Source organism: Rhamphochromis longiceps, linkage group LG7 (genome assembly GCF_057381845.1).
Source record: "Rhamphochromis longiceps isolate RC_006_pf linkage group LG7, R_longiceps_female_GT1.1, whole genome shotgun sequence".
NCBI lineage: Eukaryota > Metazoa > Chordata > Actinopteri > Cichliformes > Cichlidae > Rhamphochromis > Rhamphochromis longiceps.
The window spans coordinates 13143894-13163821 of NC_140563.1; the positions used below are offsets into that span (position 1 = coordinate 13143894).

A 19928-nucleotide genomic window follows, 5' to 3' on the forward strand; every position below is an offset into this window, starting at 1 on the left:
TGTTGTTGGCGAGTGCACAAGAAGCTTAGCAGCTTCTTCCTGACAACATTTGTCCTAGATGTGTAAAGACTATACTTACTACTTGTAAAGGTGCTGTTTTAGCACCAAGCTTCCTGGAACAGATACTAGTCGGAGCCAGTAACTCTAACTCGTATAGTGACATTTTAAACCACATCCCCTGTTTGGCCCCATTGTAACGTTTTACATGAACAGGTTATATCTGGTTAAAACACCATATTTGAGTTTCTAACATACTTAAATTGCAAATGACAGTATGCCATTTTTCTCTAAAAAATATAACATATTAAAGATGAAAAGAGACACACACTGTATTTTAATTAGGAGTGCAGCTGTTCTTTTTCTTGCTTAGCAGATTTCGTTATGAAATGGCCAAGAGTCTACACGCTGATCACCTTATCCCATTCATTATATCTATGAATGTTCCCTTGACCGCATGACTGGAAAGTCTATTAATGCTGGCAGGAAAAGGTAAAATTGAGTGGTACATTTAAAAATGCTGAATTGCTTTAATTAATTTTGTAAAAGTAGACTTAGCTAGTAGAGGTCTATTCTCCTGCGTCCTTTTCAAAAATGCTGTCTCAACACCATGCCAATGCTTTGCGCCCACACGAATTTCAAAGTAGCCATGTATACTGACATTCAAATTAATGTAAAGTTGCATTAATAATTAATAACATATGAGAAATCCCAGTTTAAAAATAATAGGTACAAATCATTTGTGAACTGAAGGATACTGAGGATAAAGTCACAAAGCAAATATGTGCATAAAATTATACTAGTTTTATTATATTGAAACTATATTACTATTAAAAGATTTAAACTGAAAACAAAAAAGTCATCGCTTAATTCAGACACAACAAACTTAAACATGTTTGCTTGGAATATATCTACACTCCAACAGTGAGGTCACGCAATTCATTTTTACTCAAAACATTTCAATGAGGCCCTTAAGATAAAACATCAGGTTGTACAGCGCGCCACATCATTAGCTCACACATGTACAGCATCTCAGAGGACCTTTAATTTGAGGAGGAAGAGTCTGTTCCTTCGCTACGAGGTTAAAGAGTGGGTGACAAGTGTAGAAAATCACAGCGGAATGGATTAATTAGGTAGACCTAAAAGCATATTTATCAAAGGCTAAGCCATACAGGCATTATCTTAGAAAGGATCTAATAAAGATGTGCAGGTTAATAGAATAAAGGGCCTTGAATAGAATGTGTGCTTATACATAAAATATCAACCACCTCCCACATGTAAAAGAATCATTAGAATATACAGATTAACTGTTACGGCAAGCAGATTCTTAACAACTCAAACGACCTTCATGTGGTTTGACAGCGGCAATTTGCTTCCTGTGGTCACTCTGATTAAAATGTCAAAGCCTCTGACTTAATTCGTTTTGGTCAAATTCCACATGAAAAGGGCCAATATTTGCTCAGAGAGAAAAGACTGATTACATAAACCTGAATACGCTGATATCAAAAAAATAAATATTTAATGAACTCCCTTAATCAGAAAACACCACGCTGCTCCACTGAGGAAATAAACAGCCTGGTGATTCTAGCTGAATCATCTAAACGGTGTCAATCACAAGTGAATAAGGAGGGCTCCGTTCCCGGGTAGTGATGACTGATGGCCCTTCAGCGGCGACTGAGACAGACAGAGCTGATTGAGAGAGCTTATCTTTATGGTGGAGCCATGGAATTGTTAACAGGATGTGATGGCTTGCGTCCGCCGAGTTGAGCTGGGAAATAAAGCTGTTGGGCTCGGGCTGCCTTGCCATCATTCACAGAGGTAATGATCTCTGTCTGGCTCAGAAGTAAGTAATAGTCTGCCCACAGGTTAGTAAGGGCATGACACAGCTACCCTGACAAAGTTAAACTTGGACAGATGAGCGCAGGGAATATAATAAATTTAATAGGCAGTTTAATAAAAAATTAGAATATGTGGTGAAACTTAAAATTCATAAGAGGTGTGCATGCTTCTTTTTTTCTATCCGCAGACATTTTTAGCTTTTTTCCTTATGACCCATAGAGGAATAATGTCATGCAGCTGTAGAGCAAGAGATCTGCAAAATACTAAACATAGTTCTTAAACCGCCATTACTATGCCATTACACCTTGGCATTTACTGGGGCATTTCTCGACCACATTTTGCATGGCGCACACGATATTCCTCACGTAATCAAAAGGAAGGCATATTGAGGGAAAGCAGTCAAAGATCTAGCTCCACTCAATTAGCTTCAGCAAGATAATTAATCAGTTCAGTATGCACATCCAAGTCTCAGAGGCGTCTTTGAGATAATTGTTCTCATTGACTTGAATAATTATTTGTTTGCTGATTTAATTATTTTCACATTTGGAAAACAAATGAATGCGTGCTGGTACATACTTTGGATCTTTTGTTTTCTTTTGATGTATGCAGGTGAGTGTCAGACTAAAAGAATGACTGATGACTTCTTTTCGGAAAATATCTCTTGAGAAATTATCTGGAACCAAATTCAGACAATTGTGTTTTTTTAAACCATAACCTCGACGTGAAGACAGTCAATAAAACATAAAATGTTTCTTCCTCGTGGCATCAATACAAACTGCGATGAATCAAAGGCTAATATTTCTCAGACAGAAGGTCATCTCAGGGTTACAGATACAGAGTCTCCGTACACTGTCTGGCACGGTGAAAACAATTGTCAGAGTCCTCGGTTCACACCATTACAAGTGTGACTGAGACCTTGCGGCTACTGTAGCAAATAGCACAAATTATGGGGGCCATTTTAATAGCAGTCTCTACTATTTATCATGCTGTTTTAAATGTTTTGCTCATTTGTTTCCATTAAATATTTCATCTTCCCTTAAATATTCATTTAACTTCCTCTTTAAATTTTTTACCAGTCTCTTTTCGGTTGCTATCTTCTTGCCTCCCTTTTAGGCTTTGCAATCATAAATAATTATTCATCTACACCCAAAAAGAGATTGCATAAAACATGCACATGAATCCTTTTTGTCTTTTCTCATTAGTGATATACTTCGAGTAGCCTAAATACTTCCCGCTACCCCACTTATGGAAATTGGTCAGAGAACCTTCCTAATGATTCTGCTTCACAAATAGCATACAGCCTGCGTTTCTGATCCTAACGTTCACCCTATCCTTTCAGGATGAAAGGCGGGGTCTGCTGCAGATCCCAAGTTTGTGTATTACTTTTAAAAGGAGGACTAATCCTGACATATTATCCATCAGACAATGCTGTTTTAGATTTTACTGTTTAAACCCAATGCTGGGCCGCAGTGGACCAGCTGTACTCTGAATGCCTGCTTCTTGGTGCTTAACTGTATATTGAAGAAAGAGATTTACCAAAAAAAAAGGTGCAACACAAAACCACAACATTTCTCTTTCACTGGGTTTACTGTCTCATGTCCTTCTCATTTGATAGTATTTTATTTTCAAATTATTTAAATATTTCTCACTTTTGTTTGGATTTCCTAAAATATTTCCAGGATTCACTTAACTAAAAATAAAAAGTCATCACATCATTTATAAATATTTAAGATAAATTGGTATTATTGGTATTAAGGCAACATTTGTCTTAATTTGTTGGACAATTTCAACTTGCCTTATTAGCATGTAGTGCCATGTTGGAAGGTGAAAGGGAAGCATAAACTCTCAATTTGACTGGATTATCCTTTTGTGATGAGGCCTAATGATCCAGCAGAGTAAATAGCAATGTGTTAATTAGAAATTACAGTGAATGATCCGCTGCACACAGAGGAGGTATTAATCAGGCTGCATCGTTATATTATACTCAGAGTTGTCTTTTCTTTTCTTATAAGAATAAAATATCTAAAAAAAAATTATATTATTTCCAATGTAGCTGATATGCTCCTAAAGAGCCAACTGACCAGCAATGCGTGTAAATAAAACCACCCCTAGCTGTGACTGAAATTATATTATACTGAAATTAACTATTTAAAAAAAATATGTACATGCTGTTCAGTAACGTATTTATTCCTCAATTCGTATGTCTTTCCTAATTTGTTTTTAATTTGGAAAATATTATGGAAAGGGCCTTGTAATTGTGGCTGCAGCTGCCAGTTACTTCTGAATAAATCTCAGACTTTGTCCAATTTGGACGTTGCACAGTTCACAGCAGATTTTAATCAATAAAGGTGTCTACAGCATTTAAGTAAGCATTTGCCTCCACCTAGTGGTAAATGTTGGTTACTGAGGCTAGAGCTATATAGAGCTGTATATTTTTCAGTTCTTATAATTTTACATTTTTTAATGATGTTAACAAAAAAAAACTATACTATCTTTTAATGATTTCTTTGAACTGATCTTTTCCCCAGGTGAACTGATTGTACAGCATGCATCTTTAATGACTTTAACAAACAAATACTGGGTGCACAAGTTTGAATTTAGTTTGGATTTTCTCTAATCCGCACAGCCAAAAGTATAAACTCTTAGCATGTACATAAACTTCCTTTTTTTTAATTGTAGTTTTAATTTATTTTTTAAATAAATGGTGCTGAAGGTTCCCATTAGTGATCACATTTGACTACAACTGCTAATTTCTCATCACCTCTCATCATCAAAAGGATTTCTTTGACAGCACTAATTGGATTGAGCAAAACTTTTTAAAAGGGAACGTCTAAGCAGCTCAGTGAAGAAGGAAAATTGTAGACTTGCATAAGCTGCAAAGGTCTTGGGGCAATTTCTAAACAACTGCAGATTCCAAGATCATCAGTTTAAACAAGTGCATTGTAGGTTATTTTCATGTGTCACTTTGCCAAAATCTGGAAGAAGTGTCCCAACTGTCACCCTCAGATAAGAAGAAATTGGTTAGGATGTTCAAGAACAATCCAAGAACCACCAAAACTCAAGCCTGTGAGGGTGCTGACAAAGAAGGGAGCCTCTGCTCCAAAATCAACACCTTACAAGCCAAATGCCTCTGGAGGAAAATCTGGAGAAACACTATCTGACCAAAAATACTGAGCTATGTGATCACAGTAAAGAGCTATGTTTGCGTTTCACAATAAAAGTGAAACTTTCAAACCTAATAACACTGAACCAGCTGTCAAACTTGGTGGTGGTATCATCATGTTCTAGGATTGTTTTGCTATCAGTAGTACTGGCACATTGCACAAACTGGAAGAAATAATGCAGGACTACCTCAAAATTCTTCAGCTTCATCTCAAATCAACAACTGTTGCAAAGCATGCATCAAAGCCGGTTTTGGAATGGATAAAGCAACTGGAATGACCTTTCCAAGGCTCTGACCAAAACTCTATTGAAAATTTGTGGACTATGTTTGAAAGCTGGGTCAGTGCCAGGAAACCAACCAATTTAAATGAACTCTTCTGCCAAGAAAGAGTAAAATAAATTCAAATTCAAACTTGTGCACCCAATTTTTGTTTTTTAAAGTCATTAAATATATGCACTGTATCATTCCACCCTGAAAGAAAGAAGAGTTCAAAGAAATCATTAAAGCCCCCAATTACCATGATATTCATGGCCATGATGAGTGTATGTAAACTTCTGACAACTCTGCATTCTTACATACAAAACTGAGTATTATTTTGTGCACACAAAATCTCTTGGCTGGAGGCTGCAGGTAGAAAGCTGATAAAATAGACAGGGCTTCTAAAATACCAATTCCATTGCATTATACACAGGACTGGTTCAGTTTACTTTGCAATAGTCAGCTACTGACCATAACTGACATTATTTCATGTAGTTAATAACTAAATCCATTAATTTAGAATTTCTTTGAAAGTAATTACTGCAAAGTTAGAGATGGATAAAGCATTACACAATAATGCTTTTCTTTTCGGTATTTCTATGCAAACAGGAGAACTTTGCATATTCAACATTTACATTAACATGTACAGCACTTTGTGAAACTCTGGTTTTATGTTAAAGTGCTTTAGAAATAAAGTTGGTATGGTATGGTATGGTAACATTTACAGTTAGTCAAACCAAATTAGCCTTGCAAAAACAGAGGCCTACTATACAAGACAGGCTACAAGTATGCACTTCAACAGCTTCATTATTTCATTGGTAATGATGAATAAAGTCATATTTTAAATAATTACTGAAAGGATAATGAAGTAATCACTGACAAAGTAACTATAATCCGATTACATATCTTTTTAAAAATGAATTGCGCTCAGAGTTACTTATTTGTGTAACCTTATTAGCTAAGAGATTATTTGCTGGATTAGGTATAAATGTTACTGCCCTAATGTAATGAAATATATCATAACACAAGCTCTTTTTACAGTGTTGCCTTTTCAGACACAGCGTCACTAATGCTTATTAAATAAAGTGAATAAAAAGAAAAAGTGAAAAAAAAATTACTTTGGCTTGACCAAATAACTAGCAGTTACTTCCCACTATAAGAGAGAACAGTGCGATTCCTAGTATAAACCATCAGACGAAATCAGCACGTTGCGGTTTTTAACCTTTAACCCACTGCTGCACGAATCACTAATGGATAGCAAGATGAAAGCAAAAAATACAATTTGGACAACAGAGCTGGATTAGAGACGTGTGTGAACCAGACTGCGTAGTCTCTACCTTGTCATTATATGTTTCCAGTATCAGCAGAGGGCAGTGAAGCTTGCTAGGGTAAAGACACTTCTGCGGCTAATGGAAGGGCCGTTGCCATTAGGGGTTGCCAGATTTGCTCGTTTTCCACGGACCAGAGCAGTCTGAGCGATTAACTCTTTAGGTATATTGCGTTGTTTTGTTTTTTATCATTATTATTACATACTTTATAATCTACATTGTGCTAACTTTATTTTATGTGGGACACTCAAAAAGAAGTTTCAGTTTTGAAAATATAATATCATTATGTTACTCGTGGTCACAGCAGGGCAGTAAAAAGAAAAGCTTACAGTGCACCAAAATGACATTTTAATGAAATTTGGCGTGCTTTTGTGTGCTTGCACACAAAAAAATAAATTCATAAATCACACGTGACCACAAACTGTGTCGTTTATGCCGAAGAATCTGCAGGAAACACAACTGGCAACTCCGCTGACCATAAACTGTATGCATATCCATGATAGAGCAAGGCGTTGTTAGCAAACGGTTAACTTCTGCCGTTTAGTTGCCGAGGTTCGTGTGTCGGCAAATTAAAAGGAAGTAGTCTTTGTATTTAACATGGGTCCAAGAAAAGACTGTCTTTACGTTGAGCTGTAGTTGATGACTGCCGAATTATTTCTTTTTTGGCTCATAGACAGCGTTAATTGGAATACAAAGCTTGTTTTGTCGTGGCTAAACTTTGCTAACCCCAAAGCTAGCCTGACTGAATGTGTTACGTCCACCGGAGAGCCCTCTGGACTTGGAGGAAGGAAGGAAGGAAACTGATAAGTAGGATAACTGCGCACCTATGCTTCTGCAAAGCTAGAACTCTTTAGGACTCTTGAGTTAACACCGTGACGCATTTAGAAAAGGTGACTATCTGTAGACTTCGCGTGATATTTGACACTGTTTGGTTAATGAGATATGCTGTTAGTTGGCATAGCTAGCTGCTAGCGCCACGTCTCTGGGCTAGCTGTGCAGCAGACGAGAGCTATCCTGTTAGCCACAAACTTCCAAAGAAGTTGTGTAAGTCAGATTTTTCTTTCTGGTTGAGTTGGTCAAGGAGCTGAACGGTGATTAAAGCGTTTCACGGTCAGACTCTTTAACTCTGATCTGCTGTACCACCGGGACAACCGAGAAACTTATGGCATCGGATGTGATTGAGAGTGAAGCGGTGCTGAAGGGTGTAAGTAATATGAATTTGAACAATAGCAGCCCAGATACTGTCACACCCAGGAGGACTCTTGAGGATTTGGGAAACAGACAGACTTCCAGCCCGTCATCATCCGGTGTATCGGGAGAAGGCGATGACGAGGAAACAGACGAATTGCAAAATAGCACAGCTTCTGCTGCAGAAAAGGGCGAAGAGGAGTTTCAAGACAGTCTAACCAAAAAAAGCGGTACGCCACAAGAAAGGAAGACTCCAGACAATGTGCAGAAGCAACGAGGAAAAAGCTCTACCCCGGTGAGCGTTCCCCAGCCACGCTCACCAGCTGGAGCCACTGGAAGGTGTGTATTTAGACATTTTTGTGTTTTCCTTACATAGAAGCAAACTATGAGAAAATTAGCACAGATATGGTTTAGTCTCTCCCAGAGTCAAACGATAGTTTTGTCGGTGGTTCTAAAGTGGACCTAGGTGTACATGTGACTGTTTGTTTATCTGCCTCTGTATTGGTTATAGCGTAGTCTGACGGCCCTGTGTCAGTTGGGATAGGCTCCGGTGGCGTGCCAAAGAGCGTCGTATCATTGGCCTACAGTCTGTGAAATATATCTCAGACATGTCTCTCATGAATGAAGTCATTTTCAGCCAGAAAAGCATCCCTGTCATAGGGTAGAAACTGAAATCAGTTTTTGGAAGAGTGACTTTTATGTCCTTTTATTTATTCAGGTTGAAAGTCTCATTGACATTAAAAATTCATATTACATATTAAAAAAGAAACATGGAAAAATCAGGAGTCACTTTTTAGCACAACATCGATCCTCTGCAGAAAGATGTGTCAAAGCTATGGATTTCAGAATTGACAAGCCACCTATCCTTAACTATTATTGTCAATAAATATTGCTTACTGGGAGCCAATCACTCTTGTGTCTTCATTCCATTTCTCTTATTAGATATTTGTCAGTAATGTTTTTTTCATGCAGGAAAAAATAAGCAACTTGACATGGCGTGGATACTCTAAAACATTGTACTTATAGGTGTGTTTTTTTTATTTATTATTTTACATTTTTTGCAGTAATCTTGAAAATTGCTTGTCCAGGAGTTAACTTCCAAAAATGTCATCATTTAACCTCAGAGTTCATCTACGTCTTTGTAGCACTGGTACTTTGCTCTAAAAATAGTTGTTTTCAACATCTTGCCAGAAACTGTTGGAAACCAGCCATCCCAAAACTAATTCAGGACCATCAGATTACTTTGCAGATCTTAAGTTCAGAAAAAGCTGTTTCAGTTTAGCCAAACTGGTCATTTACAAAGGTTTGCCTACGGTAACTTCTGAACTTGTTAAGATGTGAAATTGAAGGTTTTCTCTACAGACATTAGTGCACTTTGCTCTGCACCCCTGAGGGATTTTTAAACTAAGTATTGTGAATATTAACTTGGAGGGAGCTATAAAGAATGGTAACAGACTTCAACCCTTCACATAACTAAAACAGAAAAACGCAGCAAAAATAAATGTAGATAGAATGATAAACTTACAATAATCTTGTATTTGTTTCATTTATGTTGAAATTATGAATATGAAAAATGACTTCTTAACTGGTAACACATTTACTTTTGCCTTGAGCTTTATTTAAACAAATTAGCATTGCATCTTTAAAGTTTTTCCATAGTTGAACCATCCCCCACTGATATCCATATTAATTCAGTTCTCTATTGTGCTCAGTATAATAATTACACCTTTAAAATTTCTGTCATCTTTTCCTTTTGACTTTTTAATGTAGCTAATTTCTTTCTATATGCTTCCATTTGCATTGATTGCAATGGTTCCCTCTCAGGAAACTACATTCCTGTAGCAGTTGGATTTCAGATGTAATGTGAGGATTAGCACCATGTACAAGTAGACAGCTAAACTGACATATTATGAAATGTTGAGTACTGAATGCCCAGAATGTTTGTGTGTCTGGAAGTACAAATTCCGCAGTCTATATGATTAATGCATCAAAGGGAGCTTGGTACAACATGGATACAGATACCATTGGTCTGCACTGGTGAGCAGTCGGTTTATAAACTAAGCCCTTAGCACAAGCTTGTAAGCTTTTTAAGAAGCTACTGAAACTGAGATTTTCAAACATCTATTTCATATGATTACTTTTGTCTCATGTTAAGACATTTTATTAATTGAAAACAGGCAATGAGGATAAACTTCCTTTTAGGTTGCTTTAATCATTAAAAGCCACAATATTGAATATACAGTCCAAAAACATGCTTTTATCTCCATAATCTTTTTACCCCACACTTTACAGTTGCTCTACTTTGTTGGCAATGAAAACGTAGCCTGACAGATATAGGATTTTTAGGATCAATACCAATAGTTAGTTATTTTATGAGTTCAATATTTTAGATATTATTTCCTTTAATAAACATGAATGTGACACATGCATAGTAGTGATATGTAAAGAAGATTTTAGTTTTGCAATTATAAGTAATATTGGTGGGTGAATCAATACTTGCAGGCTCTGGTGCCTTCATTGTAAGGGTCAAAGATATTTTTCACCTCCTTACAGTTCTTGGGGGTCAAAAATTACTCAAAAATGCCAACCCTTATTTTGGACCTACAGACCTGTAAACGTATATTGGTTCTTTAAGTTGGCAGCATTTTGAGTATTAGAGGACTGTTTTGTTTTTTGGGTTTGTTGGGTACCTTTTGCATTAGTATAGCTTAAGTAAAATTACTTGTCAGCTTATTAATTTAAAATCGAATTGATTTGTTTCGAATAAATCCAGTTATTATGGCAGATGTTCTTCCTTCTTTATTCGTACAGTGTATGCTCATGTGCTTTTGTGTAGCCAAGTGTACCTATTATACACTGACTTTTTGAAGATTTTAATTGATGATGTATTAGCCCAAGGACAAAAATTGCCTTACTTTCAGCACATCAGGAGTGCGTCTGCATTTTCCCCTTAATCATTTTAAGACTAAACAAGTCATTGTTTTAAGATGCCCAATTACACGCTTGGATTTCACAGATAATTTCCGCTTGCCCTCCTCCTGATCTTGATACATTTTCAAGTGCAAGACAACAATCAAGCAGTTAGAGATTGTTAACCATAACAGATTGTTCAACCTTTTTCCCCTTTTCATTCCCAGCCTTGAACGTCAAGAGTCAGTTGCCACAACAGAAGCCCGCCTCAGAATGGAAGGAGTTGAACTTAAGGAAGAGTGGCAGGATGAGGACTTTCCACGGTACTGTCTCAATCGCACTTATATCATGCTTCATAGCTTTGCATCACATGTTTGGGTTTTTCAAAGTCCCATTAACCGTGAATCTGTTGAATGTATCATTATCTTTTGTATGAATCTTAGGCCTCTCCCAGAGGAAGAGGAGCTTGAAGATGAGCTTTTTGCAGAAGCTTCTGAGGCAGGAAACTCTGGTAATGAAAACACAATACTGTTCTTTGCATTGCTACAGTCAAAAACAGAACACTGAAGAACAAAGTTCTTGCATTTTAAAATGCACATGGCCATATGGAAGTTAAAAGAGATACTGGTTGATCTTCAATTCATGTGCATTCAGCTGAAACTGAGGCCTGAGCAGTCTGAGTTTTACAAATCAAAAGAGTAATTTCTGACGTGGTCTTTTTAGTACAAAATCCTCTCAGGTAGGGGTGGGCGGTATAAAAGGTATACGGTAGAAACAATATAAAATTGGCCAACGGTAGAGATTTTGACTTTACTGCGATAGCGAATGTTGATGGTGTCATCAAGCTGCGCCTGTTTTGGTCGAAAGCATCGCAGCGGCTGCAAACAATATCATCTGCAAATTATGTCGAGCGACGGTAATAGCAAAGAGACTAAGCACTTTTGGAATACGGGGAAAGCCAAAAACTGCACTTCCTAGACTTCCGTACCATTGATTAATTTTTGCTGAATTCTCTCGCAGCTGCTCTATTCCATGTTGTTGCAGTATATTAATGACTAACCTCGTATTGTGAATGGATTATCTCAGATGTTCTCCTGACTGAAGTTTGGTCCGTTTACAGCATCCCGACATGTGATTGTATATGTCCCTAACCACCAGAAACCCTCACGTTAACATTTATCGAGTGGAAAAAAGTTAACAGCCATCCTTCAGCTTCACTGTGCTAATGTTATGCTAACGTAGCTGTTTTGCTAGCGATCACGTAGCACATCACTATATACCAGCTAGCTCAACTTCAGTAACCCTGCAAAGTCACTGCTGTTTAGTTTTCTGTCTTCATTTATGTTGGAAATGACAGCAGAGCTGTACGTTTGAATTTTTCAGAGATCTCTCAGTCAGAACATGCAATATCATGTTTAGGTGGAAACTAGCGAGCTAACTTCCTTGTCACTACCCGATCCGTACCGGAAACCCGATCGGCACCCCGCATGCGCAAATCTTCCGTCACTTCCTCACACCTTACACCTGGTAAAGCAGCAACGCTGATCATTTTATTAAAGGTGAAAGAATTTAGACAGTTTTTAACTCTCAGTGATGCTGCAGTGTTTGTTTGACTTTGGGACCTGAAGCAGACAGAGTTTTGGACCCAGATTACTCCGCAAGGCTCCTCACTACGGCAGCCGTAATGCTCCGGCAATCCATCAAGCGGTGCGCCTTCATAGCTTACCAAAGTCGTACTGAAACATTTTTGACAGATTTCTGCGCGCCATGTACTACATAAAATCTGTTTGAGGTCGGTAACCACAACCAGAATTCATACATAAGGCACACTGTTGATCTTTTGAGAAAATTAAATGATTTTAAGTGTGCCCAATGGTGTGTAAAAATACGTTATACAGAAGAAAAGAATATATCGCGATATATATATCGTTACCGCACATGCTTCAAATTATACCGTGATATTTCTTTGCCAAGCTGCAGTGGAATGATGTTCGCTGAAACCAAAATTTCCATTTTAAAAGACTGTAATGTTGAAAGTGTCACTTAATTTCTATACCAGCCAAGCTTCACATTAGTGTTGGCTGAACTTCAAAGTATTTGAAAAGTATTTTTTCATAAACAAGCTCTGTGAAGTACCAAAGCATAGTATTAAACTGGCTCTGGAGCTAATTAAATACTTTAGTAATCATTATCCCTGGCATTGTCAGTTCTGCTTTCATTGCTATAGAAATTTGGAAAAGAGATTTCCTTTTTGTTATGAGTATATAAACAATATCATTAATGTCGATTTCAATTTTATTCATATAGCACATTTCATGACATGTAAACTCAATGTCATAAAAGATAAAAATAAAAAAAATTAAAAAAAACTTGACAAAGAAATACAAGGTAACACACACACTTTGTGCTGAGCTACAGCCAGGTGGTAGAGCAGGCTAATCTACTAATCAGGTAGTTGGTGGTTCGATCCCCATCTGCATCTGCTGCTCTGTGTGCCAAATATCCAAGATGTTTGGAACCATTAAAATGTCTGTACCTGATGGCCTGAGAGGTCTAATTGGGTTATAGATACTGAGGAAGTCAGAGATCTACTGTTCAGCCAAACCATTGAGGGCTTTATGAACTAATAGAAGCATTTTAAAGTAAATTCCGTACTGAACTGGGGGCACTTCAAAATTTGGGTAATATGTTCAAATTTACAAGTATGTGTGAAGGTTCTGGTTGCATTCTGAACAAGCTACTGATGATTTGGATAATCTGCCAAATAGAGCATTACAGTAGTTTCATTTCCCCAGTATGAATACATGGACTAATTTCTCTGAGCCAGTTTCAAAAAATAATTTTTATAGCATATTTTAGTGCATATTTCTAACTATTATTGGATATTTTCCCTCCATAAATTCTTAAATTTGCTCTTCCGTTTCTGTCTTTAAATACCAATTTAAAATAGATCTTTTTTGGTATTAGCAGTAGAAAGTTTTTATAATTTCTTTTATAAGGAAAACTGGTAAGACTGCACATTAAAAATACTGTCAAAATGAAAAGCCCTGCATTCACTTTTAGTTGAAATGCACACACACATTAAAATAAGTACCAACAAGAATACTGCCTATGCAATAGGTTAAAATGCCTCTTCCTACCAACCCATGATTCCAATCCCTACTTAAATAAGAGACGCACCAGAAAAGAACTGCTCACCACATGTAATCACTGTGTTATCTCTGACCTGAAAAAGCTTGAACCTTTCAAAAAGCTGTTCTCACAGTAGACCGTATAATCATTATTGATTTGACATCCTACCCTAGGCTACGCAGTGAATCATGGCAAGAAGACTAAGAAAAAACTTGCAGCTCCAGACATCAGTCTCACTCTTGACCGCAGTGAAGGTTCTCTTCTCTCTGACGAGCTGGATGAAAGCACAGAGCTAGACCTCAGTGACATGGACACGCCCTCGGACAACAGCAATGAATTTGAATGGGAAGGTAGGAATTATATATAATTAAAAATAATTAAAAATATTGGTCTGGTACTTCTGGTATTATCCTTTAACCCTCATTGTTTCACTTTGCTTATTTAAAGGCAGATGTTACACATCATCTTTTAGATGAGGTCTAGTTGGGATGTTATTTTCACAACAAACAGAAGTTCTCCGGTCTTTTTTTTAATATCTGGGTTCTTGCGTCCATGTGTTTTGTTTTTTTTTTTCTTCCTGTATTTTTTACAGGTTTGCTTAGGCAGCTGACTGCCTGCAGTGTGGTTAAAATATGCTTTGTTGTTTTTTGTTTCCACACTGCTGCCTTCCTCTTTTTCACTTGGAAGAATTGTTTCCATTCTCTGCCTGGAAACAGGCTGCAGGCCAGCAACAGGTTTCTCTGTTCCTTGTGGTAAGATCTTTTGGACAGCTGTCTTTTTATTTTTCAAACAAATCAAGATGTTTTTTTGTTTGTTTTTCATTTTTGTTCGTTTGGTTTGTTCCTCCCCACCATATTTCATACCCTTTCATTTTTACTTAATATATTTGATTCATCTCCCCCTTTCTTTCAATTGTTCCTGCTTGAGTAAACAATAGCAGGTTATCACTTAATGGTGAAATTGTTGGCCATTTTGTCCTGTTTGATTATCAGTTATTCAGTGAGTCACAATTTAAAAGCATTCAAATTTCAGAGAATAACTACTGGAACAAGAAAACTTCATTGATCTCTGCACGAAAATTGATTTGCCGCAGTTGCTTAACACAGTAATAAAAGAGTAAATGCCTTAAGCATAAAACTTAAATTAAACTTGTATTAAGTTATATTGTTCCAAAATCAAACAAGACATGAGACCAGACAATTAGAATTAAATTAAATTAAGAACATTTTGGTCCTCTTCACAGAAAACACACTCAAGTTTGTCCGTTTGATTTAATCTCACGGTTTCATAAGTTTTGATTTGCTTGTTGCATGCTTGATATCATGTGATCATGTGAGTACTTTCCTTGATGTCTGCATGATGAACTTGACATTCTGCACATCATGCAGCTATGCTGTAAATCTTACAAACGATCCTCAGATATCCTTGGGCATTTGAGCAAATGCAGCACTCTACAGTAGAAGTGTGTTTTGCTTTTGCTTTCCTACAGGAAATTATGAATTTTCTCCCCAGAAAAAGTGAAGTGAGCGTATGGAATTGAGGATGTGAATGTTGGTGTTGATTCAGAGAAAGAACATCCCTCAAGATACACAAGATTAAAGCAAGAAAATAAATGTGCATATGATTTGAAATTTAAAATACGAATTATCGAGTGATCTCAAAATTGTATCACATTTGACCAAAAGGAATCTGATTTGAATCATGTGTTAAGTTTGCAGCATTCAAGTTGTTAGTTTAACTTGCCTCTTCTCCTTCAGATGATCTTCCTAAGCCAAAACCCACAGAACTACTACAGAAAGGCGTGGAGTCAGTTCACGAGTATTCGGCCTCAGAGGAGAGGGAAGACAGTCGACGCTGGAAGATGCTTCGTATTGGAGACCAGGAACACAGAGTGGACATGAAGGCCATTGAACCTTACAAGAGAGTCATCAGCCATGGAGGCCAGTACCATTGAAGTACCTCTAGTAGCAAGTCTTGAAACTTTACATACAATTTGGCAGCATCTCACTGTACTTATTAGAAGTATTATTTTTAAGGGCCTCTCTAAATAAATTATGAGTGATTCCTAATCTTAATTCCAGCTGCAGCCAGGACATGAAAACTACATTTATAGAGTCATCGGTGAAATCTGACAACAAAGACACTTAGGTATATCTGCCCCAGCTTGAGGCTTAAAAAGCTTTCATCACAGAGGTTACACTTTTACAAAACGTTGATTCACAAGATTATGGCTTCATTAACGGTTAAATCCAGTGATGACACAATCAAAGCCATAGTCTGGCTCCTCCCACCAGAGCAAAGAACAAATGGCATGCTAATTAATCTTATAGACACAGTAAGCCCAAAACAATGTTATGATTGGCTCATATTTTATCCGATCGGTTCTTTGGTAGCAGCAGTGGATGAATAAACTGTATTGCCGGTACACGTTTGACATGATTCAATCAGCTTGTGTGTATTCACAGTATGAATTCCTTTTTTTTTTTTTTTAAATATTAAAAATGACTTTGTGGCGTTTGAATCTTTCATTGCAGGTTACTATGGAGACGGTTTGAATGCCGTAATTGTGTTTGCTGTGTGCTTTATGCCGGAGAGCAATCAGCCAAATTACAGATACATCATGGAGAATTTATTCAAGTGAGTTTTTATTTGAAATTTAGTTCCTTCGCACATTTTAGAGAGCTGTGTCAAATGCGATATTCTTGTTTCAGGTACGTCATTGGCACACTGGAGCTTTTGGTTGCTGAGAACTATATGATTGTGTATTTAAACGGGGCGACCTCTCGTAAGAAGATGCCAACTGTTGGCTGGCTTAGAAAGTGCTATCAGCAGATTGATAGGAGGTGAGTGAGTTGCACAACTTGGAAAACTGGTTTTTAAAAGACAGACAATATGAGAACATAGATATTTGGGTCACTTCAGACAAATAAGCATCAGATCGTAACACCTGTCCTCACTCTTCTGTACAGGCTACGGAAGAATCTGAAATCCTTGATAATCGTACACCCCTCTTGGTTCATTCGCACCCTGCTGGCACTCACCAAACCTTTCATAAGGTAACTGTAATGTAAAAAGGTAATCACAAGTCAAAGACATTCGTGGTGTAATCTCTTTATTCTGAATGTTTCTGATTTCTTTTTCACAGCTCCAAATTTAGTCAGAAAATCAAGTACGTGTACAGCTTGTCAGACCTTGCTGACCTGGTTCCAATGGAGTATGTGTCCATACCAGATTGTATCAAACAGTAAGTATGGTGTTTGTAGCACTGATGTCTGTGTTGCATTATAGTGGTTTTCCTCGTGGCAAGGGTAGGCCGTAAGTTAGCTGTGTCCCACTGACCTAAATGTGCACACTGCGTCATTATACAGGAGATACAGTCTGCCCAAAGCCCATAAGCATTACTATTATTATTATTATGATTATTATTATTATTATTATTATTATTATTATTATTATTATTATTATTATCATCATCATATATGCATGATCCCATGTTACAATGGCAATGTTTTATTGCCACGTCACTACATATTGCTTCCAGTGTATACACAGCTTAGGTTGTTGTTTTGTAAGTATTCTATAAGCTGCTGTTAAATATCGTAGTCTTCATTTCTTTGCTAATATGCATAATTATTGAGCTGCACTACAAATTACTCATGCTGTCTTCTTCTTTGAGGCTCTGCACGTGACAAATCTTGTATCGTCACGGCATTTAAAAAGGCAGCACAAATAACTCATCTTGACTCAGTGAAACTCAGTAAAATGTTTTTCTCTTTTGGATGTGTGGTTGCTGTCGGCTGTGTGTTTCTTCTTCTGCCTAACCCGATTTCCCTGCCCCCTTCTTAAGGTTTGACGAGGAAAAAAATAGGAAAAGCCGTAAAAGGTATATGCACTTTCACCCAGGGTCAGCTTCCGCATCTTCTGCATTTCATAAAACTAACAGAGAAATGATGAGTTGGCTTTCAGAAATGCACCAAGACACCTAACTTTCTTTCATTTTCATAGTTGGATGATTTTTAGTTACTGCTTGTCCCGAATCAACAGCTTTCCTCTTCAACTCCCCACATGTTCATCTGATTTGATTCAGGATTTACCTTCCTAATTAACAGATTGAGAGTACATTTTTTGGTCTCCAAAAAATAGGTGACTTGGTGATTATTTAACCAGCTAAATAGATTTTCTGAGCCACTTTTGTGAAGATCATCCCCAAAAGACTATTGCATTTACATTTATTACCTCAAAGCTACCTTAAAATTGTATTCAGCACTTAGTTTTGTTTGTTTTTTTTAAGCCGCAGAGCGTGCTTGCTCACAGCTCATACTTGCTGTCACAAGTCATAACTTCACAAGCTACATGAAGATAAGGTTTCAAGGAAGCTGAATGTGTTGCTGCTTGTTAAGGTAAAAAAAGCCAGGGCATTAAGTTGCACTTACTTGCATTTATCTTGTGAAAAACAGGCTCTTATTTTGAGGAGGTTGGTGTTTGGTAAGTTTGTTCGTGTGTACAAATGAATGGGGTCAAGTAAGGAAGTAGCTCGCCTTAGTCACTGTGGTTTTTGGTGGCACTGCAGCCGTGGCCTCACATGGTTTAGTAACTGGCTCTCACTGAACACACGGTTTGTTCATTCTCACAGCTCTTTGCATGACTCACTGCTTACCCGCTGCCCACTGATTTTTGGTAATTGCCACTTCTTTCAGTTTTAATATTCTGCTTATTGTTGATTCAGTAATGACCACTCAGGAAGAGATGGTATTCAGCAAGACAAAGGCTTTTCTGGCAATATTTAATGTATTTTTACTGCTAAAGTAGAAGCCAAAGTAGAAATTTTTCACTTTTCAATGGAAACAGGAAACTTTTAACGATACAGCTGGTACTGATCTTTGTACTGATCAGACATTTTAAGAAGTTGCATGTATACAAAATATATACATGTGTATATACAATATACAAATTGGGATTTGTATATATTTTAGCGTTTTAAATTTTTTTTTTTTTTTTTTTTTTTTTTTTTGGGCAAACTGGTCTAGTGAGTCTGATCATTTTTATACATTCCTGTGTATAGAAATAATCCTGACACCAAAAAATCCCATTTTGATAGTGTTACAGATTTTGTACAGTTTTAATGACCACTAAACTTGTGTGCAGAATCGATCAGGACATGCACGGCAAAACGGAGAGCGCAGCTGCTACTGTCCCGGAGTGACCTGGCTCACGCTTCGAGACGTGGAAAGGAACGGTGAAGAATGTTGAGGACTGCAGCCATTCATGTTTGTTTTCTGGGTGATGGGACTGGAGGCTTCTTTGCATCAAGAAAGTGCCTTTTTGACATGATGCTGCCTGTTACATGTTGGAACTGTTTTTTGTTTTTGTGCTGCATTTCTGTGTCAACCAGTTTGATCTGCAGCACTTTGTCCACATGCTGTCATAAACTTTTTAATCCTTTTTTATTTACTCCTGTATCTCATGTCAAACTAAGCGCATTGGTTTCCCTGTAGCTACTGGTGTATGTACACTATTTGAGGCACTCTTGTTACAAGTGGTTGATGCATGTTCTACTTTATTACATTTAAAATTATATATTTATATTCAAAAGGTGTCAAAGGAAATAAATTAATATATTTTTATGATGGATCTGATTTTAAACTGCGTATTAGGTCACTGACTCACTGAGTGGCATTGGATAGAACACGTTTAATGGCATCTTGTTCACTGTTCACTGCTGATGTTCTCTGTTAAAATCCTGCCTGGGGAAAGGAAATCTTTGTTTTTATTTTATCTTTTTTTTTCTTTTTCTCGATCTTTTTTTTTTTTTCTTTTTTTTTTTTCTTTTGGCCCCTCACTTGAATGTACTGTTTTTGCTTGTTGGGGGTGAACACTTGCGAAAGAAACTATCTGAACCAAGGATGTAGGTCTTTATTTTCTCATTTCCTTCAAAGTAAAGCCATGGATCCAATCTGATTGCTTTGTATCTTTTATTATTGTTGTTATTATTAGTTTTAGATCTTTTTTTTTTTTTTTTTTTTTTTTGTAATGCAAAATTTTTGGGAATAACAAGATAGTTTTTGCGCTACAATAGTTCTGTAGTGGTCAAAAGTATGTTTAACAGGAAATGA

General features: G+C 37.0%; 1 protein-coding gene across 3 annotated transcripts; it reads left to right on the forward strand.

Moving 5' to 3' along the window:
* Nucleotides 1-7069: 7069 nt before the first annotated feature.
* Nucleotides 7070-19773, forward strand: bnip2 (BCL2 interacting protein 2). 3 transcript variants are annotated; one of them, XM_085412231.1, is made up of 11 exons: nucleotides 7070-8112; nucleotides 10911-11006; nucleotides 11127-11194; nucleotides 13989-14165; nucleotides 15573-15755; nucleotides 16350-16452; nucleotides 16527-16658; nucleotides 16785-16871; nucleotides 16961-17059; nucleotides 17663-17698; nucleotides 18961-19773. In XM_085412231.1, the coding sequence occupies exons 1-11, from the start codon at nucleotides 7748-7750 to the stop codon at nucleotides 19016-19018; spliced, it is 1404 nt and encodes a 467-aa protein (XP_085268357.1). In that variant the 5' UTR covers nucleotides 7070-7747; the 3' UTR covers nucleotides 19019-19773. The 3 variants fall into 3 exon arrangements, with proteins under 3 accessions (XP_085268357.1, XP_085268356.1, XP_085268358.1); XM_085412230.1 differs by having other exon boundaries at nucleotides 17663-19773; XM_085412232.1 differs by lacking the exon at nucleotides 17663-17698 and having other exon boundaries at nucleotides 7071-8112.
* Nucleotides 19774-19928: the final 155 nt, after the last annotated feature.

What these genes read in the sequence shown, in the direction of transcription:
- bnip2 (XM_085412230.1), top strand. Translation starts at nt 7,748, where the DNA reads ATGGCATCGGATGTGATTGAGAGTGAAGCGGTGCTGAAGGGTGTAAGT. An exon ending in CCAGCTGGAGCCACTGGAAG is followed by an intron (nt 8,113 to 10,910) that starts GTGTGTATTTAG and finishes TTTCATTCCCAG; the next exon opens with CCTTGAACGTCAAGAGTCAG. An exon ending in CAATGAATTTGAATGGGAAG is followed by an intron (nt 14,166 to 15,572) that starts GTAGGAATTATA and finishes CTTCTCCTTCAG; the next exon opens with ATGATCTTCCTAAGCCAAAA.